The sequence below is a fragment of the Dipodomys merriami genome, unplaced genomic scaffold (genome assembly GCF_024711535.1).
Source record: "Dipodomys merriami isolate MVZ:Mamm:240054 unplaced genomic scaffold, mDipMer1.0.p SCAF_174, whole genome shotgun sequence".
NCBI classification, from domain to species: Eukaryota; Metazoa; Chordata; class Mammalia; order Rodentia; family Heteromyidae; genus Dipodomys; species Dipodomys merriami.
The window spans coordinates 1,734,766-1,761,676 of NW_027203093.1; the positions used below are offsets into that span (position 1 = coordinate 1,734,766).

The 26,911-nt window shown below is 58.9% G+C and overlaps 2 protein-coding genes across 12 annotated transcripts in view; one reads left to right on the top strand and one right to left on the bottom strand.

Moving 5' to 3' along the window:
* The window catches only part of LOC138829647 (IQ motif and ankyrin repeat domain-containing protein 1-like), a 27,032-nt gene extending 7,244 nt beyond the window's left edge, over window positions 1–19,788 (top strand). For 3 of the 4 annotated variants that reach the window (XM_070026110.1, XM_070026109.1, XM_070026111.1), the window contains 11 exons: window positions 9,614–9,747; window positions 9,881–10,045; window positions 10,860–11,051; window positions 11,114–11,239; window positions 17,947–18,086; window positions 18,203–18,257; window positions 18,330–18,422; window positions 18,627–18,735; window positions 18,915–19,008; window positions 19,074–19,208; window positions 19,268–19,788. In XM_070026110.1, the coding sequence (XP_069882211.1) occupies window positions 9,614–9,747; window positions 9,881–10,045; window positions 10,860–11,051; window positions 11,114–11,239; window positions 17,947–18,086; window positions 18,203–18,257; window positions 18,330–18,422; window positions 18,627–18,735; window positions 18,915–19,008; window positions 19,074–19,208; window positions 19,268–19,586 (1,562 nt within the window). In that variant the 3' untranslated portion in view covers window positions 19,587–19,788. The remainder of the gene's footprint in view (window positions 1–9,613; window positions 9,748–9,880; window positions 10,046–10,859; window positions 11,052–11,113; window positions 11,240–17,946; window positions 18,087–18,202; window positions 18,258–18,329; window positions 18,423–18,626; window positions 18,736–18,914; window positions 19,009–19,073; window positions 19,209–19,267) is intronic. The other variant, XM_070026112.1, reaches the window with a different exon arrangement.
* Window positions 19,745–26,911, bottom strand: part of LOC138829642 (protein scribble homolog) — a 17,943-nt gene continuing 10,776 nt past the window's right edge. For 2 of the 8 annotated variants that reach the window (XM_070026083.1, XM_070026082.1), the window contains 14 exons: window positions 23,279–23,389; window positions 23,152–23,205; window positions 22,990–23,064; window positions 22,278–22,340; window positions 21,881–21,964; window positions 21,684–21,782; window positions 21,438–21,597; window positions 21,218–21,365; window positions 20,959–21,144; window positions 20,748–20,890; window positions 20,631–20,668; window positions 20,450–20,524; window positions 20,190–20,241; window positions 19,745–20,112 (listed from right to left, as the gene is read on the bottom strand). In XM_070026083.1, coding sequence (XP_069882184.1) covers window positions 19,967–20,112; window positions 20,190–20,241; window positions 20,450–20,524; window positions 20,631–20,668; window positions 20,748–20,890; window positions 20,959–21,144; window positions 21,218–21,365; window positions 21,438–21,597; window positions 21,684–21,782; window positions 21,881–21,964; window positions 22,278–22,340; window positions 22,990–23,064; window positions 23,152–23,205; window positions 23,279–23,389 — 1,434 coding nt within the window. In that variant the 3' untranslated portion in view covers window positions 19,745–19,966. The remainder of the gene's footprint in view (window positions 20,113–20,189; window positions 20,242–20,449; window positions 20,525–20,630; window positions 20,669–20,747; window positions 20,891–20,958; window positions 21,145–21,217; window positions 21,366–21,437; window positions 21,598–21,683; window positions 21,783–21,880; window positions 21,965–22,277; window positions 22,341–22,989; window positions 23,065–23,151; window positions 23,206–23,278; window positions 23,390–26,911) is intronic. The other 6 variants (XM_070026086.1, XM_070026087.1, XM_070026085.1 and 3 more) reach the window with 6 other exon arrangements.

Below are 26,911 nucleotides of genomic sequence, written 5' to 3' on the forward strand. Positions count from 1 at the left end.
GCGCCAGGACCGTCTGCCGTCCCCGTCCGCTCTGTCAGTAGGGCCATGCTTGCCACCAGTTTAGTTTCCTGTAGTTCCACTTCCACCATTGGTGATCCGTCCTTGCAAAGGCCGGTCCAGTGTGCGTGATGGAGACGCGCGCACACCAGGCCTCCCCAAGACTTCACGTTGGTGTCCAGGGAAGCTCAGCTCCCACGGGTCACTCTCTGAGGGGAAGGAGGAGGCTACGTCACACACCACTGGCCTCCTTCACAATGACCTCCCTCCGTCGGCCAAGGCACTGGCCTGTACCGTTGGGTCCACCGCAAGGGACCTGGCCACAGCGCTACACTGCTGTCTTCCCGTCTACAGACGGAGACTCCTGCTGTTGACATTTTGCTAAAGCTGTGTATTAGTTCCAGCGCATATTGGTTATATATTTAGAGTTTTCTAGATACAATGGAGATATTTTACTTCTTCTTTTTCCTTTCCTTACTTGATTGTCCCAGCAGAGATTTCCAGTTCTGTGTTAAGCAGAAGAGGTGAAAGCAGCCATCTTCCCCCTTTTATTGGAGGGGATGCTGGGATTTGAACTCAGGGCCTTGTGCTTGCTAGGCTGGCACTCTGTCACTTGAGCCACACCCCCAGCCCATTTGATGCTTGAGTTATGTTTCAGCTCTAGCTGATATGTTTGCCGGGGGCCAGCCTGTCCCTACAGTCTTCCTGTATACACCTCCTACATCCTGGAACCACAGCCCCAGCCTCCATACTGCCTTGTTTGTTGAGATAGGAGTCTCCTTTTGCCAGGAAGGCCTTGAACCAGATCCTTTGATCTGTACCTCCCAGGTAGCTGGGACTATAGTTGTGAGCCACCCCACCCAGCTTTATTTTCCCCCTCAAAGGAAAAGCTTTCAATCTTTCACCCTGGAGTAAGTAATTGCCTTTCATCAGACTGAGGATGTTTCCTGCTAGTGTGTGTGTGTGTGTGTGTGTGTGTGTGTGTGTGTGTGTGTGTGTGTGTGTGTGTGTGTGTGTGTGTGTGTGTGTTGTACTGGGGCTGAACGCTGTCCCTTAGCATTTTTTTTTCACAAGGCTGGAACTCTGAAGATAAGAAATTAATGGACTTTTCTGCCTGGGCTGGCTTTGAACTGTGATCCTCGGATCTCAGCCTCTTGAGTAGCTAGAATTACAGAAGAGAGCCACTAGCACCTGGCCTTTTTGGACTTCTAGTTTGCTGAAATTTGTGTGTGTGTGTGTGTGTGTGTGTGTGTGTGTGTGTGTATGCGCGCGCGTGTGCGTGCACGCAAAAAGTGTTAAATTTTATCAAATGCTCTTTATGTATGAATTGAGGCAATCATTTGGCTTTTTCCTTCATCTATTAATACAGTTTTCACGTTGGTTAATTCTTATATGTTAAACTGTCCTTTCACGCCAGGAATAAATTCTACTTGGTAACGGTGTTGAATTCTTTCAGTGTGCTGCTGAATGTGGTGTGGTAGGTAGTGTCTGTCTGAGGAATTTTCCCCCAGTGCTCGTAAGAGGCCCTGGTCTGTGTGTGGCTTTGGTATCAGATAATGTTGGCCTCAAAGGAGGAGTTAGGACACAGTCCTTCCTCTTCAGCTTATTGGAAAGTTGAGGACAAGGACTGGCATTGCTTCCTTCACTGTTTCCTCAAGATTCTTAGTGAGGGGCCAGTGGCTCACACCTGCGATCCTGCGATCCTAGCGATTCAGGAAGCTGAGCTATGAGGATTGAGGTTCAAAGCCAGCCCTGGGAGGAAAGTCCACGAGAATCTTATCTCCAGTTAATCACCAAATTGCCAGAAATGAAGCTGTGGCTCAAGTGGTAAAGAGCTAGCCTTAAACACAAAAAGCTCAGGGATAGCACCCAAGCCCTGGGTTCAATCCCCAGGACTGGCACAGAACAAAAACAAAAATAATTAAAAACAAAAACAAAGGAAAGAAAGAAAAAGAAAAGAATTTACTGATGAACCATGGTGTTCAGGCTTTCTGTGTTGCGTTTTTTTTGTTTGTTTGTTTTAATGAGGGCGAGGGGGAGGAATAAAGAAAGAAAGCCTTTATTCATTATTGGAGAAGAGGAATTTTTTTTTTTTTGTCGGTCGTGGGGTCTGAACTCTGGGCCTGGGCGCTGTCCCTCAGCTCTTCAGCTCAAGGCTAGCACTCTACCACTTGAGCCATAGTCCCACTTCCGGCTTTTTCTCTTATGTGGTGCTGAGGAATCAAACTTAGGGCTTCATGCATGCAAGGCAAGCACTGTACCACTGAGCCACCTTCCCAGCCCTGAGGAAACTTTCTTTACAAACTAGTTTCTCCACACCCAAGGGTTACAGCTAGAGTAGAAATAGGGAAGGAGCAATGTACACTAATAAAGGCATGAGTATGCATGATTTTCTTTTGTATCAATATACATTAGTTTCACAAAGGGGGTTTCCTTGTGACATTTCCACACAGGTATACAGTGTATCTCAATCAACCTCAACCCCCCCTCCCCTCCTCCTCTTCCTTCTTCTTTTCCTGCTCCTGGGGCTTGAACTCTGGGCCTGGGCGCTGTTCCTCAGTTCAAGGCAAGCGCTCTACCACTTGAGCCACAGCACCACTTCCAGTTTTCTAGTGGTTTATTGGAGATAAGAGTCTAAAGGACTTTTCTGTCTGGGCTGGCTTTGAACCACAATTCTCAGATCTCAGCCTCCTCAGTAGCTAGGATTACAGGTGTGAGCCTCTGTGCCCGGAGTTCTTGTTCTACTTTTGAGACAGGGTCTCACTATGTGGCTTAGGCTGGCCTTGAGCTCAGTCCTTCTGCCTCAGCCTGCCTGGTGCTGGGAATCACAGGTGTGTACCCCACGCATCCCTCGCCCTAATAGTCCTCCTTTCCTGTAAAATCCATGGTACATCTGCACTTTCCTTTCTGATTTTAGTAATTTGTGTCTTTTTCTTTGTCCATTTAGTTAAAAGCTTGTCGATTTTGTTGATCTTTTTAAAGAAACAACTTTTTGTTTCATCAGCCTTATTACTTCTTTTCTTTCTTTGCCCTCAAATTCAGGGCCTCATGTTCTTGCTTAGCTTTTTCACTCAGGACAGTGCTCTGCCACCTGAGTCACACCTCTATTTCTGGCTTTTTACTGGTTAAATGAAGAAAAAGTCTGTCAAATTGCCAGGCGCCGGTGGCTCACACCTGTAATCCTAGCTACTCAGGAGGCTGAGATCTAAGGATCGCGGTTCAAAGCCAGCCCAGGCAGGAAAGTCTGTGAGACTCTTATCTCCAATAAAACCAGTAGGAAACCGGAAGTGGTGCTGTGGCTTAAGCAGTAGAGCACTCGCCTTGAGCTGAAGAGCACAGGGACAGTGCCCAGGCCCAGACTTCAAGCCGTATGACCAACTAAAAAAAAAAAAAGTCTGTCAAATTTGTCTGCTGATCTAGCTGTGGGTGTTAACCTCAGGGCCTGGGTGCTGTCCCTGAGCTTTTTAGTTTGAGACCGGTGCTCTACCACTTGAGCCACAGCTCCACTTCTGGCTTTTTGGTAGTTAAGTGGAGATTAGAATGTCATGGGGCTGGTACTGTGGCTTAGTGGTAGAGTGCTTGCTTAGTTAGCATGTATGAGCCCTGGGTTCAATTTCTCAGTACAATATGCACAGAGGAAGCCAGAAGTGGCTCTGTGGTTCAAGTGGTAGAGCACTAGCCTTGAGCAAAAGCAGCTCAGGGACAGTGCCCAAGCCCTGAGGTCAAGCCCCAGGACTAGAGAAAAAAAAAAAAAAAAAAAGAGTATCATGATCTTTCTTGCCTGGTCTGGTTTCAAGTGTGGGTCCTCAGATCTCAGTCTCCTGAGTGGCTAGACATACAGGAACAAGCCACTGGCATCTGGCTTGATTTTCTGTGTTATTTCTACCCTCTATGTCACTAATCTTTGCTCTAGTCTTTTTCTTCTGATAAATTTGGGCTTTAGCTTTTTCCTTAGTTCCTCAAGTTTTTTGTTTTTTTTGTTTTTTTTGGTCATGGAGCCTGAACTCTGGGCCTGGGTGCTGTCCCTCAGCTCTTCAACTCAAGGCTAGCGCTCTACCATTTGAGCCACAGCACCATTTCCAGTTTTCTGAATGGTTTATTGGAGATAAGAGTCTTACAGTCTTTCCTGCCTGAGCTGGCTTTGAACTGTGATCCTCAGATCTCAGCCTTTTAAGTAGCTAGGATTGCAGGTGTGAGCCACCAGCACCCTGCTCAAGTTCTTGACTAAAGATCTTTTTTGCTTAATGTGAACCTTTGTACCTATAATTTCCCTCTCAACATAGCTTTGCTGTATCCCATAAGGTTTGTTGTATATGGTGTATTGTATTTTTATTCCTAAGTATTTTCTAACTTCTTTTTATCATTTCTTCTTTGATCTAGTTCCACAATTTTAAGTGGGCATGGTGGTGCACACCTGTAATCCCAGCTACTTGGTCAGCAGATGTAGGAAGATTGTAATTCAAGGGCAGCATTAACTTCAGACCCTATTTGAACAAACAAACTAAAAGTTCTTGGGGTGAGTGCAGCACCCAAGCCCTGACTTCAGTCCCTTACAAAACCAAAAACCAAAGCACCACTCTCAAAGCCACAGTTCTGGCCATTTTCCAGTTTTACTTCTGTTTCTGACACCCTTCCCTTTTAGCGATGACATACATGGGTTTTATTTTAATTAATTACTGTGCCAGTCCTGGGGCTTGAACTCAAGGCCTGGGCACTGGCTTTTGGCTCTATTCCTTGAGCTTTTTCACTGAAGGCTAGCACTCTAATTCTTTTTTTTTTTTTTTTTTTTGGTCAGTTGTGGGGCTTGAACTCTGGGCCTGGGCGCTGACCCTCAGTTCTTCAGCTTAAGGCTAGTGCTCTACCACTTGAGCCACAGCGTCACTTCTGGTTTTCTGATGGTTAATTGGAATTTAGTCTCACGGACTTCCCTGCCTGGGCTGGCTTGGAACCACAATCCTCAGATCTCAGCCTCCTGAGTAGCTAGGATTACAGGCGTGAGCCACCGGCGCCCGGCTCCAGCACTCTAATTCTTGAACCACCGCTCTACTTTTGGCTTTTTGGTGGTTAATTGGGGATATGAGTGTCATGGACTTTCCTGCCCTGGTTGGCTCCTGAGTAGCTGGGATTATAGGCATGAGCCCCCAGTGCCTCCATCGACAGATAAACAAACAAACAGGAGAAAATGGAAACAAAAGCAGCAGCAAAGGTACAAAACCTCTCATTTCCTGGAGTCGTTTCGATAAATATTGTTCTATATGAGCGCACACAGTGTGTTTTGTGTTTAAGACAAGTTCCGGCTGTGTAGCTCAGGCGGGCTCAGAACGGGGCGTTAGCCCGTTTTGGCCCCCCATGCGTTTGTGGGGAAGTCTGGATAATCTTATGGAGGTCTCCCGTGTGCAGTCCTCTCTCTCTCTCTTGTGCCACTCTTATTATTTTATTTCAGATGTTTGTGATCTGTTTTAGTGTGTGTCCCTTTCATGATGTTTGTCTTGGTGCTGGCTGTTTATATTCATAGCTTCCACAAAATCTGGGAAATTTTCAGCCACTTTTACTTCAATGCTCTCTCTGCTCCACTCCCCCCTCCCTCTCCCTCTCCTGCCCCTCCCCCTCTCCTCTCCCTCCTGCTCTTTCCCTTCCTTACACCCCTCCTCTCCCTCTCCCCCTCCCCCCTCCAAGCCCTGCAGTGTCCTGCTGGGATGGTGCCACACTGACCAGCAAGGCCACTCTCCGCCCGTCCTTTTTCTCTCCATTCTTCAGACGTGGTCATTTCCATTGTCCCTTCTGTAAGCTCATAGATTCCTCTACTCAAATCTAGGGAATTTTTCATCTCAGTAATTGTAACTTTTAGTTCCAGAGGATTCTTTTTAGGTCTTATATCGTGCTTTTGACCTTTCTGAGGTTTTGTGGGGATTTTTTTTTGCCAGTCCTGGGGCCTGGGCGCTGTCCCTGAGCTTCTTTGTGTTCAGGGCTAGCGCTCTACGACTTGAGCCACAGGACCACATCCAGCTTTCTCTGAGTAGTTTATTGGAGATAAAAGTCTCATGGTTGGCTTTGAACTGCTCAGGTTGGCTTTGAACTGCAGTGCTCAGTTCTTAGCCTCCTGAGTAGCTAGGATCGCAGGCATGAGCCACCAGTGCCCAGCAACCTTTCTATTTTGATCATACACCATTTTCTTGACTTTTCCCACCTTTTCCTTTAGTTCTCTGAATGCATGACACATCACCACACACCAGTCACTGAGACCAGGGCACGCTGATGAGATTGTGGTGCCGGTGGGCCAGGGCCGGGTAGAGCCGACTGGGCTCTACACTCAGAGCCTGTAATCTCCACCTGCGTTGGGGCTGTGGCTCATCTAGTCATTTCTTGAAGTTGCACCAGGTTGCTGAGCATTTTGCAGGAACCAGCCATGCTTGGTCTTAGGGGCTGTGCACGGTTGTGACCCATGAACTCTCCACAGGTCCTCTCCGTCATGGCCTCTGCTTCTGTGAGGCGGGAAGGCAGGGGCTGACAGGCAGTCTCTCCCATGGTGCAGTGCGGCATGATGAGTTCCGGTATCCTGTCACCTCTGCCACACTCACCTCTGCCACACTCTTGGTTGAAGCAGGTGGCACACACTGCAGGGGAGCAGCTGGGGTCCCCACTAATGTTTTGGTAGTTACCCTAGAGTTCAGAATCTTTCTTTTCTTTTTCTCAGTTGTGGGGCTTGAACTCAGGGCCTGGGTGCTGTCCATGAGCTTTTTCCGCTTAAGGCTAGCACTCTACCACTTCGAGCTACAGCTCCACTTCCGGTTTTCTGGCAGTTAATTGGAGATAAGAGTCTCATGGACTTTCCGGGGCTGGCTTTGAACCTCAATCCTCAGATCTCAGCCTCCTGAGTAGGATTACAGGTGTGAACCACCAGCACCCAGCTCTGCCACGGACAGGATTCTGTCGGGACGACGGAGGACACCTAAGGGAGGAACCTGGAATAGGATGGGGAGATGGCAAACAGACAACTCACACACAAGAGGAGTGGATGCTGAGTGCGATTTAATGCAGAGGATAGCAAACTTTTATAACAGAAGTCTCCATGAGAAAGGGCAAAAGGTTACACAATCTTGCTGCATGGCTTCATTCTTGGGTGGTCACCAGCTGGGCACCTGATAGGCATTTGTCTCCGGCTTATCTCTAAGGAATACAATGGGTTTGGGTTTCGATGTTTGTCACCAATTAACCATTACCTATTTTTATAGAGGCCTTAACTTTCCCATAAGATCTTTCCTGTCTCTTCTTTAATAGTAAACTTTAAGGAGACCTAGCAATTCTCTTAGTAAATAGCAGGAAATTCTCTCTCCTAAATAATTATCTCAGCAATTGCCATACATTCTTTCTGTTTTAGCTGAGCCTACTGCTTCTTGTAAGTCCCTTACAAATAATTCCTTCCGCTGAAGTGACTTCGTGAAACCCCCAATACTTTTATATTTACTTATAACTTGTCTACTAGCCTTCATAAGAGGGGTTTCAGGGTAGCACTTAACTATGGTGAGTTAGACATATTTTTAAGACACTCATCAGATATTGGAGTCGTCAACACTCTTAAGAAAGAGCTTTGAATAAGGGAACGTTGACAATGAGTAAGTACAAAGAGCAGTAGAAACAGTAAAAGATCAATAGGCACTCTTATGAGGGAAGAAAGACAGAAACACATCTTTTCCCAGGGGTTTTTCCAGCCTTTTCCCAGGAGTAGGCCTCTTAGAAGCCCTATTCTCCGAGGTACACTTCGGTGAAGTCCCAAAACTTGGAGATAGGTTTCTGTAAAGCCCCATTCTCTGAGGTAGACTTCGGTGAAGTCCCAAAACTCAGAGATAGGTCTCTGAAGCCCCTATCTTGGTCTGATAGATGGTTTCCCATGCTAAGCAGACTCCACTGGGGTCGGCGTGGCACAGCTCCTTGTTTTTGTGTCTTAATGGTACCATGTTTGTGTGTTTGCACATATTTATCTCTTGTGGGAGTTCAATGCATACTGAAGCAGTGACTCCATGCCTTTATTATTTGATTTTTGAGCGAGTATTTAGAGTTTGAACTCAGTGCCTTGAGTCTGCTAAGCTGTCACTCTATCACTTGAGTCATGCCCCCAGCCCTGCTTCTTGCTGGTTGTTCATAAGCAAGGCGCTTACTTCCTGCTCTGGCCTGTGCCTATGCTGTGATCCATCTACTTTAGGCTTCCTGCATGCACCATTGTATCCATCTTTCCCCTGTGGAGACATGGGCTCATGGACTTTTCTGCCTGGGCTTGCCTGGAACTAAGATCCTCCCGAACTCAGTCTCCCAAGTAAATAATAATACGGGCATGAACCACCAGGGGTACCCTACTGGAATGATGTCTTTTGTGAATTTTCAAAAATTATCTTCAAATATTAACATTCCATATGCAACTCCAGTTAACTATGTATTTTTTCTTTTGCTGTTTTTATTCTGGATGTTATCATTTGTGTTATGTCCCAAATTGCCAATTCTGTGTTCAGCTATGTCTACTATGCTGTTAAACACATCCACTGATCTCTTTCTACCAGTTTTGTGTCTTTGCACTGTAGAATTACCATTTGATGATTTATTGTTCCCAACACTTTGCCTCAACTTTTCACTTTTGTGACATCTTAGTCGTATCATGTTAAGACCTTTCTTAGTGTATCTTCCAAATTATGTCCTAGCGGGAGCCACTCTCAGCCTTGCTGAATTCTGATTACAGACTTTGGCCCCTTCCTCCTCAGATCTATCAGTAACTGTCTGTTAGCTGCTCACTGAAGCTTTTGCTTTGGGCCCTGATGCTCAGCCACAGACTAAATCCTCCTGCCCATGCTGGGCCCCTCTCAACAGGTCCCTGTGACCCCCGGACCCTCCCTTCCATAGCTTTGCAGTACCTTAGCCCGGATGCAAAAGTTTACTTTGCCTTTTCCTCTTGCTGCTGCGGCAAAGGCTGTCTGGGCCCCGAATCTGCCTTGTCTGGAAGCAGAGTCCTGTAAATAATGGCCAGCTACTCCCGCCCCTCAGGATCTTGTGGACACCTGGCTTTGGTGCCATTACACGAGGTGTTGCTTCCCGGGCTCGGGCAGAGGCCCAAGTCTCAGCTGCACAGAGCCCAAGGCCTGGTTCACATTTTGCCTCTTTTCTCTTACTGGTGTTTACTTACTAGGCTGGAACCCTGTGACTTGAGCCCTGCCCTCAGCCTCGCGCTTCACTGGTTATTTGTATTGGGCCAGTACTGGGCCGGAGCTCAGGCCTGGGTGCACCCAGCCTTTTCACTCAAGGCTAGCGCTCTACCACCTGAGTCACAGCTCCGCTTTGGATTTTTCTGGTGGTTCATTGGAGATGCGTGTCACGGACGTTCCTGCCGGGGCTGGCTTTGAACGCCGATCCTCGATCTCAGCCTCCTGAGTAGCTGGGATGACAGGCGTGGGCCCCGGTCACGGGCCGGCCGCCAGGTCCAGCTTCCCTCCATAAAGATGGAGCCTCCCCCGGGCTCCGCGCCCGACCTCGGCGGGGGGCCTCCTTCCCTGGGCTCGGGGTCAGTGGGTGGCTTGTGTGGCGGGGCCCGGCGGAGGAGGGCCGGGGCACACGGGTCCTCTCCCCACCGCAGGGCCCACGGCTGAGGACCGGGCAGCCACGCTCATCCAGTGCGCCTTCCGGCAGCACCTGGCCCGGAGGGCGCTGGGCCGCCGTCGGCAGGAGCGCCGGGAGTACCTGGAGGAGATGGAGAAGCTGCAGCGGGAAGTGAGCGGGCGGGCGGCGGGCGGCGGCGGGGGGCGGGCGGGCGGGCGGGCGGCGGGGGGCGGGCCAGCGGGCGGGCGGGCGGCCCGGACCGCCCGGGGGAGGCGGCTGAGCCCCGCGCCGCCCGCACCCCCAGGCCTACCTGGCCGTGGTGCGCCGGGAGCAGGAGGCGGCGCGGCGGCAGCGCGAGCAGGAGGAGGCGGCGGAGCGCGCGCGGCGAGAGGAGCTGCAGCGCCGGCGCCGCCTGCTGGAAGCCGCCTTCGATGGCGACCTGAACGAGATCCAGGCCGTGCTGAAGGAGGTGGGCGGCCGAGGGGGCGCGGCGGCCGGGGGCGGGGCCTGCCGGGGGCGGGGCCGGGGGCGGGGCCGGGGCGGGGCGGAGCCCAGGGTGAGACCCGGGTGTGGTCTGACGCGGGAGTGATGGGGGCGTGGCCAGAGCGGGGCCGGGCCTGACGGGGGCAGGACGGGGACGTGGGCAGGGAGCGGGGGCGGGACGAGGGCGGGGCCCGGGGAGGGACGAGGGCGGGGCCCAGGGAGGGACGAGGGCGGGGCAGGGGCGGGGCCGGGGAGGGACGAGGGCGGGGCCGGGGAGGGACGGGGGCGGGGCCTGCCGGGGGCGGAGCCGGGGCGGGGCGGAGCCCAGGGTGAGACCCGGGTGTGGTCTGACGCGGGAGTGATGGGGGCGTGGCCAGAGCGGGGCCGGGCCTGACGGGGCAGGACGGGGACGTGGGCAGTGAGCGGGGGCGGGACGAGGGCGGGGCCCAGGGAGGGACGAGGGCGGGGCCCAGGGAGGGGACGAGGGCGGGGCCCAGGGAGGGACGAGGGCGGGCCCGGGGCGGGGCCCAGGGAGGGACGAGGGCGGGCCCGGGGCGGGGCCCGGGGAGGGACGTGGGCGGGGCCCAGGGAGGGACGAGGGCGGGGCCGGGGCGGGGCCCGGGGAAGGACGAGGGCGGGCCCGGGGCGGGGCCCGGGGAGGGACGTGGGCGGGGCCCAGGGAGGGACGAGGGCGGGGCCGGGGCGGGGCCGGGGCGGGGCCCGGGGAAGGACGAGGGCGGGCCCGGGGCGGGGCCGGGGCGGGGCCGGGCCCGGGCGTCGGCCAGCGGCCCGCCTTGCAGGTGGAGCAGCTGCTCACCCGCGAGGGCGTGGGCCACGACGAGGCGGGCAAGGCCAAGCGGCTGCTGCGGCGCGTGGCCTTGGTGGAGTGCGAGGACAGCCACGGGAACACGCCGCTGTCCGAGGCGGCCGCGGGCGGGCAGCCCTTGGCCATCCAGCTGCTGGCGGAGCTCGGCGCCAGCCCCAACAGCAAGGTGGGCACCGGGGAGGGGCGGGCGGCGCGGGCCGGGCCCCGCTCACGGAGCTCCGCCTGCAGGGCGCCTTCGGCCGGTCCCCGTTGTACCGCGCGGCCTTCGGGGGCCATCTGGAAGCCGTGGAGGTGCTTCTGAAGCTGGGCGCGGACCCGCGGGTGTACGCTGAGGACGGGAGCACCCCCGCGCAGGTGCGTGATGGCGGGGCGGGGCGGGGCCCCTCGCGGCGCGGGCTCCCCTGCTCCCCTTCCCCGCCCCGCGGGCGCGCTCGCCGGCCGCGCGCTGCCCTCCCCTCCTCCGCCCCGCACCAGCGTGCGGCGCGGGCCGCCTGGCCCCGCTCTGCGGGGACGCGCTCTGAGCTGGCATCCCAGCGCCACGGTGGCCCGGAGCAGGGCCGAGAAGCAGGCTGGGGAAGGCCTCCACTTTCGGGAGGCCCTGCCCGGTAACCGGGTGGGTCTGGCCGCAAGCCGCCCGGCTCTCCCGGTGGCTCGGCTGTCAGCCTAGCTACTCAGGGGGCTGAGACCGAGGATCAGACTGTGATGGCAGCTGGGGCGGGAAAGGCTGAGACTCTTCTCTCCAATAAACTGCTCAAAAACAGAATATGCTGCAGGTAGCCCAGTGGCCCAGGGACAGCGCCCAGGCCTGAGTTCGAGCCTAGGACTGTCCCGCGGCGTGCACACTCACGCGCATGCGCACACAGGGCCGGCGGTAGAACCCCCCCCCACCTCACCCCAAGAGGGAGTGCCAGGGCCTTGCAGAGCCTGGTAGGAAGGCCCTGTGTGCCACCCACTGCTGCTCCTGTGGACACTGCTCTGGACCTGGCCCCCCCTCCCCGCACCTTTGGATTCCAAGTGTCCCTCAGGACAGACAGGTGGAGACCGTGCACTCTGCCAGGCACAGAGGGTGAAGGGCGTAGCCTGGGGCGCCCATTGTGCCTGGCTTGTGGCCAGGGGCCTGGTGGCGGCCACAGAGGCAGCAGCTGGCCTTGGGCGCCACCCCCACCCACCATGCTGTGGATGCCGGACATCCACAGTCCAAGAGATGAACCTTGTCCTTCCACCAACGCAGCTCAACACAGACATAAGATTTACATTTAGACAAACACTGGAGGGAATCTTTGGGGCTTAGAGCAAAGCAAAGCACTCCTAGCTACAACACCAAAGGCACCACAAAAGGAAATGAAGAAATTGGACTTCATCAAAACCCCAAATTTTTGCTGTGGAAGTGATTGTACTGAGAAGGAACAGCACAGACACAGCTATCTGACAAAGGACGCGGCTCCAGATTATCTAAACAGCTCTCGAGTCTCCACAGTAGATAAAATGTACCGTCCAGACACAAAGTGAGCAGAGGACAGGAGAAACGTCACTGCAGAGGATGTGAACGTGCAGGAAAACGCTGTGCTGTTCCCTCGGAGGAAGCTGTGTGCACAGCCAGCACAGAAGGTTCACAGGGTGTGCGTGGCACACAGATGGTGGTTTGGGGGGAGGGGTGACTTGGCCCACCTCACTACAGGCTTCAAATTATACAGCACCCCCAATGGCAACACCTCAAATGAAATAGAACCCATAAATAACATAGCACCCCCAAATGACATACCTCTCACAAATGACAGAATCCTCAAAAGGACATAACAGCCGGGCGCCGGTGGCTTGCCTGTCATCCCAGCTACTCAGGAGGCCGAGGGCTGAGGATCTCAGTCCCAAGCCAGCCTGGGCAGGAAATTCTGAGATTCTTATATGCAATTAAACACCAGAAAATCAGAAGTGAGTGGTGCTGTGGCTAAAAGTGGTAGAGTGCTCCTTGAGCAAAAAAGCTCAGGGACAGTGCCGAATTCAAGGCCCATGACTGAAAAAAAAAAAAAAAAGCTGGGTGCCGGTGGCTCACACCTGTCATCCTAGCTACTCAGGAGGCTGAGATCTGAGGATCGAGGTTCAAAGCCAGCCCAGGCAGGAAAGACTGTGAGACTCCTATCTCCAATAAACCTCCAGAAAACCGGAAGTGGCGCTGTGGCTCAAGCGGTAGAGCACTATCCTTGAGCTGAAGAGCTGATGGACAGCGCCCAGGCCCAGAGTTCAAGCCCCATGACTGACCAAAAAAAAAAAAAAAGATAACACATTCAATGTGAAGATTGTAGAAGGCAGATTGTTGGTTTTCAGTGGAAGCAGGAAAGATGAGTGACAGGAGGAGGAGCAGGAGGCCTGGAGGATCGAACCTTTGATTGCAGGAGAGTTGTGCATGTCTGTGTTTGAGGAAATTGTACACACGCGCACACCACCAGGCACAAATGAGCGTCCGTGAGCTCTCTCCATTGCCCCCATTGGGAGCCTTTCCCCTGGGAACATTGCACTTTTGTTGTTATTGTTGCTACTTGGTGCAACTTCCTGTAGTTAATTCAGAATAAAAATTTAATAAGGGCTGGGAAGGTGGCTCAGTGGTAGAGTGCTTGCCTCACATCCATGAAGTCCTGGGTTCGATTCCTCAGCACCACATACACAGAAAAAGCCGGCTGTGGCTCAAGTAGTAGAGCGCTAGCTTTGAGCTGAAGAGCTGAGGGACAGCGCCCAGACCCAGAGTTCAGGCCCCACAACTGACAAAAAACACACAAAATTCAATAAGATTACCAGGCATGCAAACAAACAGAAAACCACCAGAGTTAAGAGAAACAGCAGCAATTAAATCGGACTCCTGAATGAACTGGTGAAAGGATGCGAGGATCACTGAGCTGAGTCCCAGCAACCCCAGCCCGGACCCCGATCCCTGCCCCGACCCAGCGCCTATCCCTACCCCAACCCCGACCCCCACCCCTGCCCCGACCCAGCCCCTACCCCAACCCCGACCCCCACCCCTGCCCCGACCCAGCCCCTACCCCTACCCCTGCCCCGACCCCAACCCCGACCCCCACCCCTGCCCCGACCCAGCCCCTACCCCAACCCCAACCCCCACCCCTGCCCCGACTCAGCCCCGACCCCAACCCCGACCCCCACCCCTGCCCCGACCCAGCCCCTACCCCAACCCTGACTCCCACCCCTGCCCCGACCCAGCCCCTACCCCGACCCCAACCCCAGCCCTGACCTAGCCCCTACCCCGACCCCAACCCCAGCCCCGACCCCCACCCCTGCCCCGACCCAGCCCCTACCCCGACCCTGACCCCCACCCCTGCCCCGACCCTGACCCCCACCCCTGCCCCGACCCAGCCCCTACCCCGACCCCAACCCCGACCCCAACCCTGACCCCCACCCCTGCCCCAGCCCAGCCCCTACCCCAACCCTGACCCCCACCCCTGCCCCGACCCAGCCCCTACCCCGACCCAGCCCCTACCCCGACTCCAACCCCAGCCCCGACCCCCACCCCTGCCCCGACCCAGCCCCTACCCCGACCCTAACCCCAGCCCCGACCCCCACCCCTGCCCCAACCCCTGCCCCGACCCAGCACCTACCCCGACCCCAGCCGCAACCCCGACCCCTGCCCCGACCCAGCCCCTAACCCGACCCCAGCCCTGACCCCGACCCCTGCCCCGACTCCGAGCATGCCCCGACCCCTGCCCCGACCCAGCCCCTACCCTGACCCCAGCCCTGACCCCGATCCCTGCCCCGACCCAGCCCCTACCCTGACCCCAGCCCTGACCCCGATCCCTGCCCCGACCCAGCCCCTACCTCAACCCCAGCCCCTACCCCAACCCTAGCCCTGACCCCGACCCCTGCCGACCCAGCCCCTACCCCAACCCATGCCCGGCCCTGACCCTGGCCCCCACCCCAGCCCTGGCCCCAGCCCTCTAACTCCCACATCTGAGACGGGCTGAGGTACGCCCAGGACGGTTTGCAGAGGGGCGGGTTTCACGCTGAGAAGGCTAATGAAGACAGCCAGAGAAACATCCCAAAGGAAACAGAAAAGCGGCAGACAGGCTTCCGCTTCCAAGGTGGGCACTGGCGCCTTGCTCCTGCACCACGAGTGGCACCGCCTAGACAAGGCCCTGACAGACAACAGAAAACAATCCCCAAGGGGCGGGGTCCCCTGGCGGGGAGAGCTCTGGTTGTAGCGTGCACAGGCGCTGGCAGGGCCTGGGCTGGGCTGGCCATGAGAAGTCAATCCTGAGACCTGAGGATCGCAGTTCAAAGACAGCACGGGCAGGAAAGTCCCTGAGACTTTGATCATCAATGACGACCAAAAAGCCAGAAAGGGAGCTATGGCTCAAGTAGTAAAGCTTTAACCTTGAGCAGAACAGCTCAGGGATGGCACCCAGGCACTGAGTTCAAGCCTCAGGACTGGCACAAAAATATGTTGAAGAAATAAAGACCTAGCCGTGTCCAGATTTGGTGAAACATGGAAGTGCACCTTCTCACACTCTGAAGTCCACACCTGTGAGCCCAGGGAGCTGGAGATCACACCGAGACCTCGCACACGCGCCTCAGAGCCAGTGTAGAGGCCAGAGAGCGAGCACCCGCTCCCAGCCAGATGCCCACTCAAGATGCCTTGCAGAGTGGAAGTGCAGCGGGGACCCCTCCCGACGCACAGCAGAGGCGGCACGCTGGGCAGACACATGAGCAGATACTGCCCGCGCGCACAGTTTGCCAGCTGGAGGCTTGCCCCACGGCCCCCTCATGCTCGCTCCGCCTAAGTCAGTTGGTTTTGCACTGGTTACTTGGGGGAGAGGGTTTTGCTTCCTGTCCCAGCGTGAGCCTGTTTCTCCTTCCATGGGGTAATTGCTGTATGCAACTATGTCTAGCTGTTGGTGGAGAAGGGGTCTCATGATTTTTGCCAGAGTTGGCTTAAGTTCTCAGTAACTTTTTTTTAGATAAACAATTCAGTTTGAAGATGTGAACGTGGCACCACCTCACCGCAGCTGGTCAGGGAGCAGCCTGTGTACACGCCACAGTTTTTACCCCCAACGATTTCCCATCACTTTGGCTTACTATTCTGGATATTTTCTGCTCCTGAGTCTTCTGGCTCACTAGTTCTCTCTTCAGCTACATCTAGCCTGATGTATACTTTATTTTTTATTTTTTTAATTCATTTTTTGGTCAGTCCTGGGCCTGAACTCTGGGCCTGGGTGCTGTCCCTCAGCTCCTCAGCTCAAGGCTAGCGCTCTACCCCTTGAGCCAAAGTGCCACTTCTGGCTTTTTCTGCTGATGTGGTGCTGAGGAATGGAACCCAGGGCCTCATGCATGCGAGGCAAGCACTCTACCACTGAGCCACCTTCCCAGCCCTTATAGTATATTTTTATTGTAGAAACAATTTGAATCCTGACAAAGATACTCTCCCCTCCCGGTGCTCAGCCCTGCCCTGCCGGGTAGCGGCAGCTGTCTGAGCAGACTGCCAGTCTCAGGCTTGGGAGACTTGAAGCTGAGCCATCCCTGGAGGGCCTAACTCGGAGTCGAGAAGTAAGGGTTAAAGCCATTTATTTCTCTAATTTTCATTTATCGATGAATCTCTCCATTTCTTATTTCTCATCTGGCCATTCATACATTAATACAATCAAATGTTTCGTCATTCCCTCAGACATTGATAAACTGACAATTTGGCCCAGATACTATTTTTTTTTTAATTTTTTTATTGTAAAGATACTATACAGAGGGTTACAGTTACATGAGCAAGGTAATGAGTACACTTCCTATTGGCATTGTTACCCCCTCCATTGTTTTCCCCCTACCATCCCTTCCCTCCCTACCTAGATACTATTTTAGATACATGGGGAGAATCGTGTGTGTGTGTGTGTGTGTGTGTGTGTGTGTGTGTGTGTGTGTGTGTGTGTGTGTGTGTGTGTCTGCCTGTCTGTGTACTGGGGCTTGAACTCAGAACCTGGTGCTCTTGGCTTTTTGTGCTCATGGCTGGCATTTGACATGAGTAACAGTGCTGATGCTGGTTAATTGAAGAGCCTCTTGGATTGGTCTGTCCAGGCTGGCTTAGATCTCAGCCTCCTGAATAGCTGGGATGACAGGCATGCTGGGTGAGTCACTGGGCAGTGAGGCTGCTCCCCGTGGAGACAGCGCAGTTACCGCTGCAGGGGCTGGGAGGAGTGGTGGGGACGGCGGGGACCTGGCACGCAGCAGCGCAGCGTTTTAGGGGAGGTGTCCTGGTGGACTTCCGGGAGGGAGGGGCATGCGGGAGACCAGGTGGGGGCCTCAGTGGAGGAGGAAGGAGACTGGCTGCCAGGGAGGAGGAGGAGCAAGGTGGGGGGTTCCAGAATTGGGGTTCCATCAAGGTAGAGACCAGGATGGCAGTGGCCCACGAACTTTATTCAGACGGCCCTGGGGGGGGGGTGTGTGGGGAGAGCTGGCGGCCGGCAGCGGGCTCAGCTGGCAAGGGCAGCGCAGGCTTGCAGGACGTGCGGTGGGCGGCCTCTGCGGGTCTAAAACTGCTGCTCTGGCCCCACGAGTGTGGCTCTGAGGGGCGCGTGTGGCCGTGCTGAGCAGTCTTCTCTCATTAGTGGGGGGCAGGGGAGGGGCGCTCCCCTCCCCCGCCAGGTCCGCTTGTGGGCGTCCGGGCCCCTTAGATTGCAGAGCCAGGCACCAGTGAGCCTGCCCGCCTGGCAGCCGGTTCTGAACCCAGCTGCTGCACACCCGCTGCTGTCCTGGGGAGAGAACCCTGCTTACCAGGGAGGGGACCTCCTGCCCTGGGGGAGGGGCCTTGCTGCCTGGGGGAGCCTGCTTGGCTCATGGTGGCCTTGGCGAGCAGTGCAGAGGCTGTGGCGTGGGGTGGGGTGGATGGGGGAGGAGGGCGGTGCTGGGGCCTGGGCAGCTCTACACGGGAGCTGTGCCTGCTCTGGGTCCCATTGTGCCCTTGGTCGGGCTGCAGAGCCCAAAGGGCCAGCAGGGGGCGCTGCAGCCCTTTCCTCTAGGGTGGGGAAGTTCTTCCCACGCCAAGCACATGGCTCAGCCCTGGCCCCGTGCTGTCTCAGGTGGCCTCTCTGGACACGGTGGTCAGTGTGCTGCGGTCGTGGGATCTGAGCCTCACAGAAGCCATGCTCCAGAACATGGAGGCCGAGCGGCAGCGCAGGGACCAGGAAGCCCGGAAGCACAAGGAGGCTGAGGCCAAGCGGTCAGTGCGTGCGCACACACGTGTGCATGTGCACAGGGGCACACTTGTCTGTGAGAGCGTGTGTCTGGGACAGGGTGGGAGGGGAGGGCTCCTCTGACTCAGCCCCCGGCCTCCAGAATAAATGTCAAGGTGCAGCAGCTGGCCAAGGAGCAGCAGCGGTGTCACAAGGAGGTGAGTCGGGGCAGGCGGGAGCCCCTGGCTGTAGGGCACTGGCCAGTGCCTGAGGTCTACCTGCGTGTCCAGCTGCAGCAGGCCTACTGTGAACTCAACCGGAGGATCACGGAACACGATAAGTGTGAGCGGAAGCACATGGGCAAGACAGAGCTCACACTGCAGGTAGCACCGCACGCAGGGCCCCTGCTCCACGCAGCTCCAGCCTAGGGCTTTTGTGTTCCCTAGGCCCGGGGTGGTGGCCTTGTTTTTCCCTCCTAAACCTGGCGTGTCACCTTGGAGCAGAGGCTACTCCTGGGGTCAGGGTGGGGCAAGGGCTAGGAGGCCTGGGCGGGCCCTGCGCCCAGGTCAGCATGGCCCCTCCTCCAGGCGATCAAGGACGCGGAGGCCCAGGTGGACTGGCTGCGGCAGGAGGCCCAGAAGGCCGAGGAGACACTGGCCATGGCCAGGCTGGAGCTTCGGGAGCAGACCCAGGAGGGTGGGTGGGGCTCCAGGGAGAAGCTGGGGGCCTGGGGGACAAGGCCAGGGTGGGGGCTGACCCAGGGTGGGCGGGGCTCCAGGGAGAAGCTGGGGACCTGGGGGACAAGGCCAGGGTGGAGGCTGACCCAGGGTGGGCGGGGCCAAGGGTAGATTGAGTGATCTGTGTCACGCCCCCAGAGGAGGAGGAGGTGCCGGGGCTGAGGTGCCGTGTCGGCGAGCTCCACGACGTGCTCATGAAGGACGTGGGTGACCGCATCCTCGCCGATGGCCGGTCAGTGCTCCGGCTGGGCGTGGGTGGTCCCTGTGCCTGCAGAGCTGACTGGCGGCTGCCCACAGGTGGCCTCTCATCATCGACCCTTCAGGACAGGCGGCCACCTTCCTACGCTACCAGGACACCAACTACGTGGACACCGTGAACCCCGAGCACCTGAGGCCCGAGAGGATCCGGCTGGCTCTGCTGGGGGCGCTCAGGTGAGGCGGGACAGGGTGCGGCGCTGGCCCAGCCCCGCCCTCACCGGCGCCGCCCACAGGTACGGGAAGCCGCTGGTGTTTGACCTGCGGGAGATGGACCTGTTCCCCGTGGTGCAGCAGCAGCTGGAGGCCGTGCAGCCGGGGCTGGCGCAGGCGCTGCTGAGCCGGGAGTGGCTGGCGCAGGAGCGGTACCTGGAGCTGCTGCGGCCGGCCGACGGCCCCGAGTACGAGCCCTCTCAGTTCCAGGCGGCGCGCCTGGCCCACTTCCGCCTCTTCGTGGTCACGCGGCTGCAGTGGCCGCCGGCGGAGCAGCTGCAGCTGCTGCTCCCCGTGTGGGTGCAGCTGCCCGGCCCAGGCCTCCTGTTGTCTGGCCAATGAGGCAGCCGGCGGGCACCGTGCCCCTGCTGCCTGGCAAGTCCCCACTCCCTGCCAGCCCCACCCGCCGGAGGCCCGGCCTGGGCAGGGACAGGAGCGTCACCTGGACACTTTCAGGGCCCAAGGGAGCCGGGCTGGTGGGTGGACAGACAGACAGGAGGTAAAATGTAGTTAACTTTATTCTCCTTAAACCACAAAATAGAGTCTTTGGTTGTACAAACGTCACTAGTTACAGTCTTGCCAAGAGGTCCTGGCTCGGGGGAGGGTTAGTCGGAGGTGGAGCTCCTGAGGGATCTCTTTAAAATGCTAACACCCAGGTTAAAAGACTTGGGGCAGGAGTGGCGACGGGGGCCCCCACCCCAAGTCCGGGGAGGCAGCCGCCCCTAGGAGGGCACGGGGCCCAGGCCGCGGCGCCCCGGCCGCACGGCCCGGCGGCTGCTGCACAGTGTCACATCTTCGGGGCTTACAGCACCGGGCGAAGGCCTGCCCAGGAGAGCCAGGGCTACCTCCCCGTCCTCCTCCTGTGGGCCTGGGGGCAGAGACAGCAGCCGTGAGTCGGGGTCGCCAGGCACCCTGGAGCCCGCCCTCAGCCGGCCGCCAGCTCACCGGGGCTGGGAGATGGCTCGAGAGGCCGCAGCTCCTCCACGAAGTCTGGAGACTGTGATGGGAAAAAGCAGTCAGTGCCCGGCCTGTGCCCACCGTGGGCCCGGCCCCTGCCCGGCTCCGACGCCCACGGAGTCTGTATGGGGTCAGGGCCGAGCCCGGCTTTGAAAGGGAGGCGGGCAGAGGAGTGGGGCAGGAAACAGGAAAAGGGCGGGCGGGAGCGTGGGCTGGCGGCGTGCATCTGGGCCGGGAGGCCCGAGTACCTGGATGTCATAGACAGGTCTGGAAGAAGGCAGGGCTGCAAACGCCCTGTAGTCAAACTTCTTTCCAGACAGAGGCTTGGGAGGGCAGCGTGAGGGGGGGAGGTAGAGAGTGTGCAAGGAGGAGGTGAGGGGGGAGGCGCGTGGACCCCCCTCCCCCGGGCTGGGGCTGCCAGCTCCTCACCAGGCGTCCGGGGGAGGTGCTGGTCTGGATGCCAAGGTCTGCAGGATGAAGAGCAGCTGAAGCCCCTGCAGGAGGCCGACCCCGCCATGCCCGGCCCCTCCCCCACCAAGCACAGACCTTCCAGGGGAGGAGGGGACGGGGTGGGAGCTGGCGATGGGGACTCGGCCAGCCGCTCCAGGGGCCCTCGCTTGGCCCTGCCCTCCTGGGACTTGCTAAGAACCATCTGTGCTCGGAGAGCATCCTGCTCCAGAGACTTCATCCTGCAAGGATGGAGCGGTGAGGCCGGGCGGGGCCGGGCGGGGCCAGGCGAGGCCGAAGCGGGGCTCACCTGGCGGCCCTCCACAGCGCCCGCTTCTCAGCCTCCAGGGCTCGGCGCTCTGCGGGTGACAGGGCCCGCTCGGGTGCCCGCAGCTCTGGGCTCTGCATGCGCAGCCGCTCCTGATGGCGCCGCTCTGCTTTGGCTGTCCGCACTGGGGCACCGCCGCTCGGAGGTTGGGGAGATGCCGGGCTGGGCCTGGGGAGCCAGACCGGAGCAGTGAGGGGGGCCTCTGCGGGGGGAGGAGGAGGGCTCGCCCGCCCCGTCTCACCCTCTCGGGGGGCCAGGGTCTGCCCAGGGCGGCTCGTCCTCCGGCAGCTCCTCATCCAGTGCCGCCCGGCCCGGGCTGGGGCCCGCGATGCGCTGCGCGGCGGCCTCTTCCTGCAGCATCTGCGCCCGCTTCTGCTGCAGCTTGCGGGCTGCGGGGCAGCGGAGGCTCAGTCCGTGCGGCCCGGGCCCGCCCGGCCTCACGCAACCCACCCGCGCCTCACCTTCCTCTTCCTGCATCTTCCTCAGGTCATCCGCACCCACCAGGGACACGCGCTTGGGGTGGCCCTCGGCCTGGGGTGCCCGCACATCCAGCTCAAAGTACTTCTGCCGCTCTCGGAAAGACAGCTGCTCGGGGGAGGCCGCCGGCCCGGGCGTGGGGGGCTGGACGGGGGCGGGCTCTCAGACTCGGCGGGCCTTCCTCCCGCGGGCCCCCTGTCCCGGGCAGCCCTGCCCCTGGATGGCCTTACCTGACCGCTGAGGTCCTCGGGGGGGTGTGCAGCGGGCACGGCGGCGAAGGCCCTGTAGGCCTGCTTCACGCGGGCGGGCAGCTCGTCCGGGGAGGGCGGCTGGGGGCAGAGTACCCGTGAGCGGGGCTAGCACAGCGGTCCCCACCCCACCCAGGAGGGACACGCTGCCATCCCACCCCGTGGGACAGGCCACTCACAGAGCAGGGGCCACCTCTGTCCCTGGGGGCCAGGGAGCCCCTGGGCCAGGCCTGAGCCAATGGCTGGATCACCCCTGGCTTGGTCTGCACAGGACAGGGGCGGGGCCAGTGGCAGCAGGAATGGAAGGAAGAGAGAAAGACAGAGATGAGGCCAAGCTGCTAGCAGAGCTGGGAGGACCCGCTTCAGGCGCTGGGATGCCCTGCAGGGCGTGGCAGGTGCTTGCGACCGGACGGTCCACGTAGCCGGGCGGGGGCGGGGGGGGGGGGGGGAGGGAGGAGGGGCAGCTGAGCTCTCCGGCTGGGCCCAGCCTGAGCGCATGAGCAGGGAGGGCAGCCAGCAGGCCTGGGAAGGAGGCGGCCCTCAGCATGGCGCCCGGGGCCTGTGGCAGACACCCACCTGCGGGCTGCCTGGAGAGCAGGGAGCCCCCGCCGCCTTTCCTCCAGGTGTTCCTGGCGGCGCCTGAGGGAAGGGAGTGGGTGGGGGAGGGGTCTGGGCCCGGTGCCTGCACCCCCTGCAGCGAAGGTGCCCTCCTCCGTCCCCAGCCCAAGCAAGCCCGGGCTGCCTCCACAGCGGCCTCCCCCTCGGGCTGGGGGTCCCGCAGCCTTCTGCTCTACTGGAGCCTCAGCTGGGAGGCGAGGCGTCTGTTCACAGCCCCGAGCTCTGCTAGAGCTGGGGACAGGGACAGACCAGGGCGGGGCAGCGATGGGGCCTGGGCAGCACCAGCCCGCGAAGCAAGGCGCTGCACCTTCTCCTGAGGACCCCGAAAGCGCTCCCTCCACCCTGGCCAGGCGGGTCCTCCACGGGCCGCTCCCGCGGGCCTCCCTGTGGGAGGGGCCTCCCCCGGCTCACGGCTCCGGAGGCGCCCTCGCCTAAGCCCCTCCTTCCCCATGGTCAGTTCTCCCACACCGCCTGTGCTGTTCCCCAGTCCACCCGTGACGGCTGTGCATCCCGACCCTCCACAAGCCCAGACGGCGCTGGGGTCCCGGCAGCCCCGCTGCCCCCAGCGAGCTGGGCTCGGGCTCCCCCGGCCCGCCGCCGCCCAGCGGCTCCAGGAAAGGTGGGAGGAGAGGTTAGGTCTCAAGGGGCCTCCACGCCTCACACCCCTCACCCTGTGCGTGCTGCCGGCGCCAGGCACCGCAGCCAGGGACCGGTAGTCCAGCTTTAGGGGCTCCAGACTCGGGGCCTGTGGAGAGCGGACACAGGGCTAGCAGAGCTGTGGGGTCAGGGGCACAGCCACTCAGGCCCCAAGGCGGGCCGAAGGGAGACTCACCGCGGCCTCCGTAGGCACAGGCCCCCAGGGAGGCGTTGGGGCGGGCAGCTCCTCCTGTGGGCATGGCAGACGTGGTCAAGGCTGGCACCAGGGCCCCAGCCTCAGTGCCAGCTGCCACAAGCCTTACCTTGCCCGAGCCCTCGGGGCTCAGCTCCCGGTCAACGGAGGAGATGCTCTCCAGGCTGTTCCTGTGCCCGATGCCCGCGGCGAAGGGGTTGGCAATGACCCCCGGGGACACCTGTGGGAGAGGCGGGGGTGGGTGGCACTTCGGGCCTGGGCCCAGCCCATGACACACAGGGACATGGGACCACGTCCTGCCAGGCTGGCCAGCACACACCCGAGGGAGCCTCGGGGGGCCCCTGCGGGCCGCCCGGCCGCGTCCGCGCTCTCGTGCTCGGTGCCACAGTGCCCTGGCCACCCTGCTTGGCGTGGGAGCCGAATGGGCGGACCGCAGTCATCTGGGGAGGAAGGTGGCCAGCGAGGCGGGCCAGGCCTGGGAAGCGGACTCAGAACCAGGGACCGTGCCGGGAAGGCCTGGTCCATTCTGAAGCTCAGACCCAAGCTGGGGCATCGGGACAGGGGTGAGGGCGGCTGGGAGGGTGTGCCCGGCACACACGTGCTTGAGATGAAGTTTCCCAGGCACACGGACCTCCTGCGGCCTTGCCAGGGAGGCCTAGGAAGAGGCCCACGGAGGCGTGAGCCACTGTTTTACACCACTGCAATAATGGGGGGTCCAGGGGACAAGGAAAGGCGGAGCAGCTGCTGAGACCTAGGAAGATGGGCTGGAAGGGATGGCCGCAGCGGCGGCTTGGGCAGGGCAGGGCCCGGGCCGCGCTCAGCACGCAGGAGCGAACATGCCAACGCATGGACGCGAGGAACGGTGCTGGGCAAGGGCAGGCACGACGGAAACGTAACTGTTCCGCTCAGATTCTGACAACACTGGCAGCTCCACCTTCCTCTCACCCTTTAGAACAACCGAGTGAAAAAGGCACCGGCAGGCTGGGGGAAGGGCGGGAAGGGCGGCCAGGCTGAGGGAAGGGGGCAGGGCTGGGTGGCCTCAGGCTTCCTGGAGCCTTGAACCTGCTGGGACCCGCAGCTCAGACGTCACCGCCCGCACCCAGGCACAGTGACCGCAGGGCAGGAGGGTGAGGCGGCCCCCAAAGGGGCTGGGTGAGGACCCGGGCCAAGCCAAGCCCCCAGCGGCCACCAGAGGCCCGGGAAACCAGTCCTGGCTAGCATGGGCGCAGATGGCACCAGTGGCGCCCGCCGCAATGCCAGGGGCGTCAGGAGGGAGGACTCCGGGACCAGGGGCACTGCTGACAGGGGAGAGGTGCAGGGGGAGCTTCCACTGTGGGCCCTGCCCGCAGGCTCAGCCAGGGCGGGCTGGGCCAGGCCCAACAGCAGCACAGCGGGGAGCGACTCTTCTGGGGAAGTCAGGCCCAGCCCTGGCTCAGCAGGTGTTAAGCCCTCAGGGGGTCATGATGTGTCTGTGGGGTTCACCACGCATCTGCGTCCCCCTGGTCAGACCAAGTCCTCCTGGCATCAAGAACCCAGATCCAAGCCGGGCGCTGGTGGCTCACGCCTGTCATCCTAGCCACTCAGGAGGCTGAGATCTGAGGATCTCGGATCAATGCCAGCCCAGGCAGAAAACTCAAGACTCTAATCTCCAATAAACCACTCAAAAAACCGGAAGTGGTGCTGCGGCTCAAGTGGTAGAGCACTCACCTTGAGCTGAAGAGCTGAGGGACAGCGCCCAGGCCCAGAGTTCAAGCCCCACGACAGACCCAAAAAAAAAAAAAAAAAAAGAACCCAGATCCATTCACGGCCTGCAGGAGTCCTGAATAGCATGCTAGGCCTACCTGCTCCCCACAGCCGGGCAGGACCAGTCCACACCACAGCACTGCGGCCCTGAGCACCAGGTGTGGGGGCCACTCAGGCAGGACAAACGTAAGCAGCAGTAAAAACCAGACAGCACACGTCAGCAGGCTCAGAGCCCTTCACTCGCCACTGTTACTGGGTGTGACTCAAGTGGTAAGTACCTAACAAACGCAAGGCAAGTTCAGAGAGAGGAGAGCGGCCTGGGGGAGCGGGATCGCGAGCAGCTCTCCCAGGTCACACCCGACAGCGGCCCCAGCCACGGACGCAGACGGGGCAGGTGTAACCCCTCGGGAAACCACCGCAGCCGCAGCAGACTGCAGCTCTCCGCTGGAAGAACAGCCCCTTAATTACAACACCAGCAGCAGAGCTTTAAGTGCTAGTCTTGAGCAAAGAAAGCTCAGGGACAGTGCCCAGATCCTGAGTTCAAGACCCAGGACTGGGAAAAAAAAAAAAAAAAAAGTTCTAAGGGCCAGGTACGATGGTGCATGCTGCCCATCACCCAAGCTACTTTCGAGGTAGAATCAAGAGGGCTGGGTTCAAAGCCAGCCTGGGGGAAAGTTAGCATCCATCTCAGTAAGCTGGGCCTGGTGTCAGATGCCTGCCACCAGCTACACAGATGGCACAATAGGATCGTCAGTTTGCCTAGGACCCGAGGCCAGACCTAGGCAAAGACCTACACAAACTCGAGATCATATCTGAATAAAGGGCTAGAGGTGTGTCTGAGTGGAAATGCCAAAGCAGCTGCTCAGTAAGTGCGGGGCCCTGAGTTCAAACCCCAGTTCTGCGTGCAACCCCAGCCCAGCCATGTACAAAAGCGCTAGCGCAATCGTGCTGGGGTCAAACATGCAAGTGTCAACGCGAGGCTAGGTCATTGCCACTAGCGGTGCCGGGGCCCTGCGCACGGGCAGGGCAGGCGCGGGAGGACACGCACGGGAGGCAAACCCCCGCCTGGGGTTTGCCCCAAAGCAGCCAGGCCGGCGACAAGCGTTTTCCAAAACTAGTGAAGGAGCAACTTGGGCATGGACGTGAGAAAATGGGCCAAAAAGATGATGCCAGGCCTCATTCAATGTCTTATTTTGGAACCTGGCACATTTGTTCAAAAGAAGAAACACAAAAGAACAAACCGGAGCGGCCCGGCGGCTGTGAGCCACCGACCTGGAGCCGGCAGCAGCGTCTGGGGCAGCTCCCTGCGACCAACGTGGCCCAGGCCCATGGCCTTGCCCACTCAGCGAGTGACCGGAGGACACACTGCTGTCCACCAGATGGCAGAGCTGTGTTTTAAAGGTACAGCAAGCACGGAAAGAAACCAGAACAGACAGGCTGCTGAAGGCATCAGAAGGGAGACACAGAGCAGAGACCAGAGACCAGGATGTGTGTACCTCAGAAGGGAGACACAGAGCAGAGACCAGCACATCTAAAGGAAGTGTGGGAACTCAATTCATAGAAAGTGGGGATTTTCATGACCCCAAAGATGCCATCTGGCGGTGGACACTGCAGGGCCCCACCCTAGGGGGCTGCCGCAGCCAGGGTCTGGAGGGAACAGTGGTCATGCAAGAAGACTCGGCCCCCAGCAGCAAGGACACAGACACTGCCTGAGCTTTAAGACCTCAGCGTGGACCCTTCTGCGAAGATCCCGCCAAGGGTGGACTTGTGGATCAGCTGGGCACTGCCCAGACATCTGCCTGTCCCGGCAGGGACCAGACACACAGCAGGGGGACGGGGCTGGCCACGAGCATGGGTCATGCCAGCGCCCCCTGCTGGTTGACGCTTGCACCCTTCTCTGGAGTAAAAGTTTGAACTAGGTAATGGGTGGAGCGCAGGACCTTGACCACACACAAGGCAAGCCCTCCTGGGACAGGGCCACCCAGAGCAAAGCCCTCCT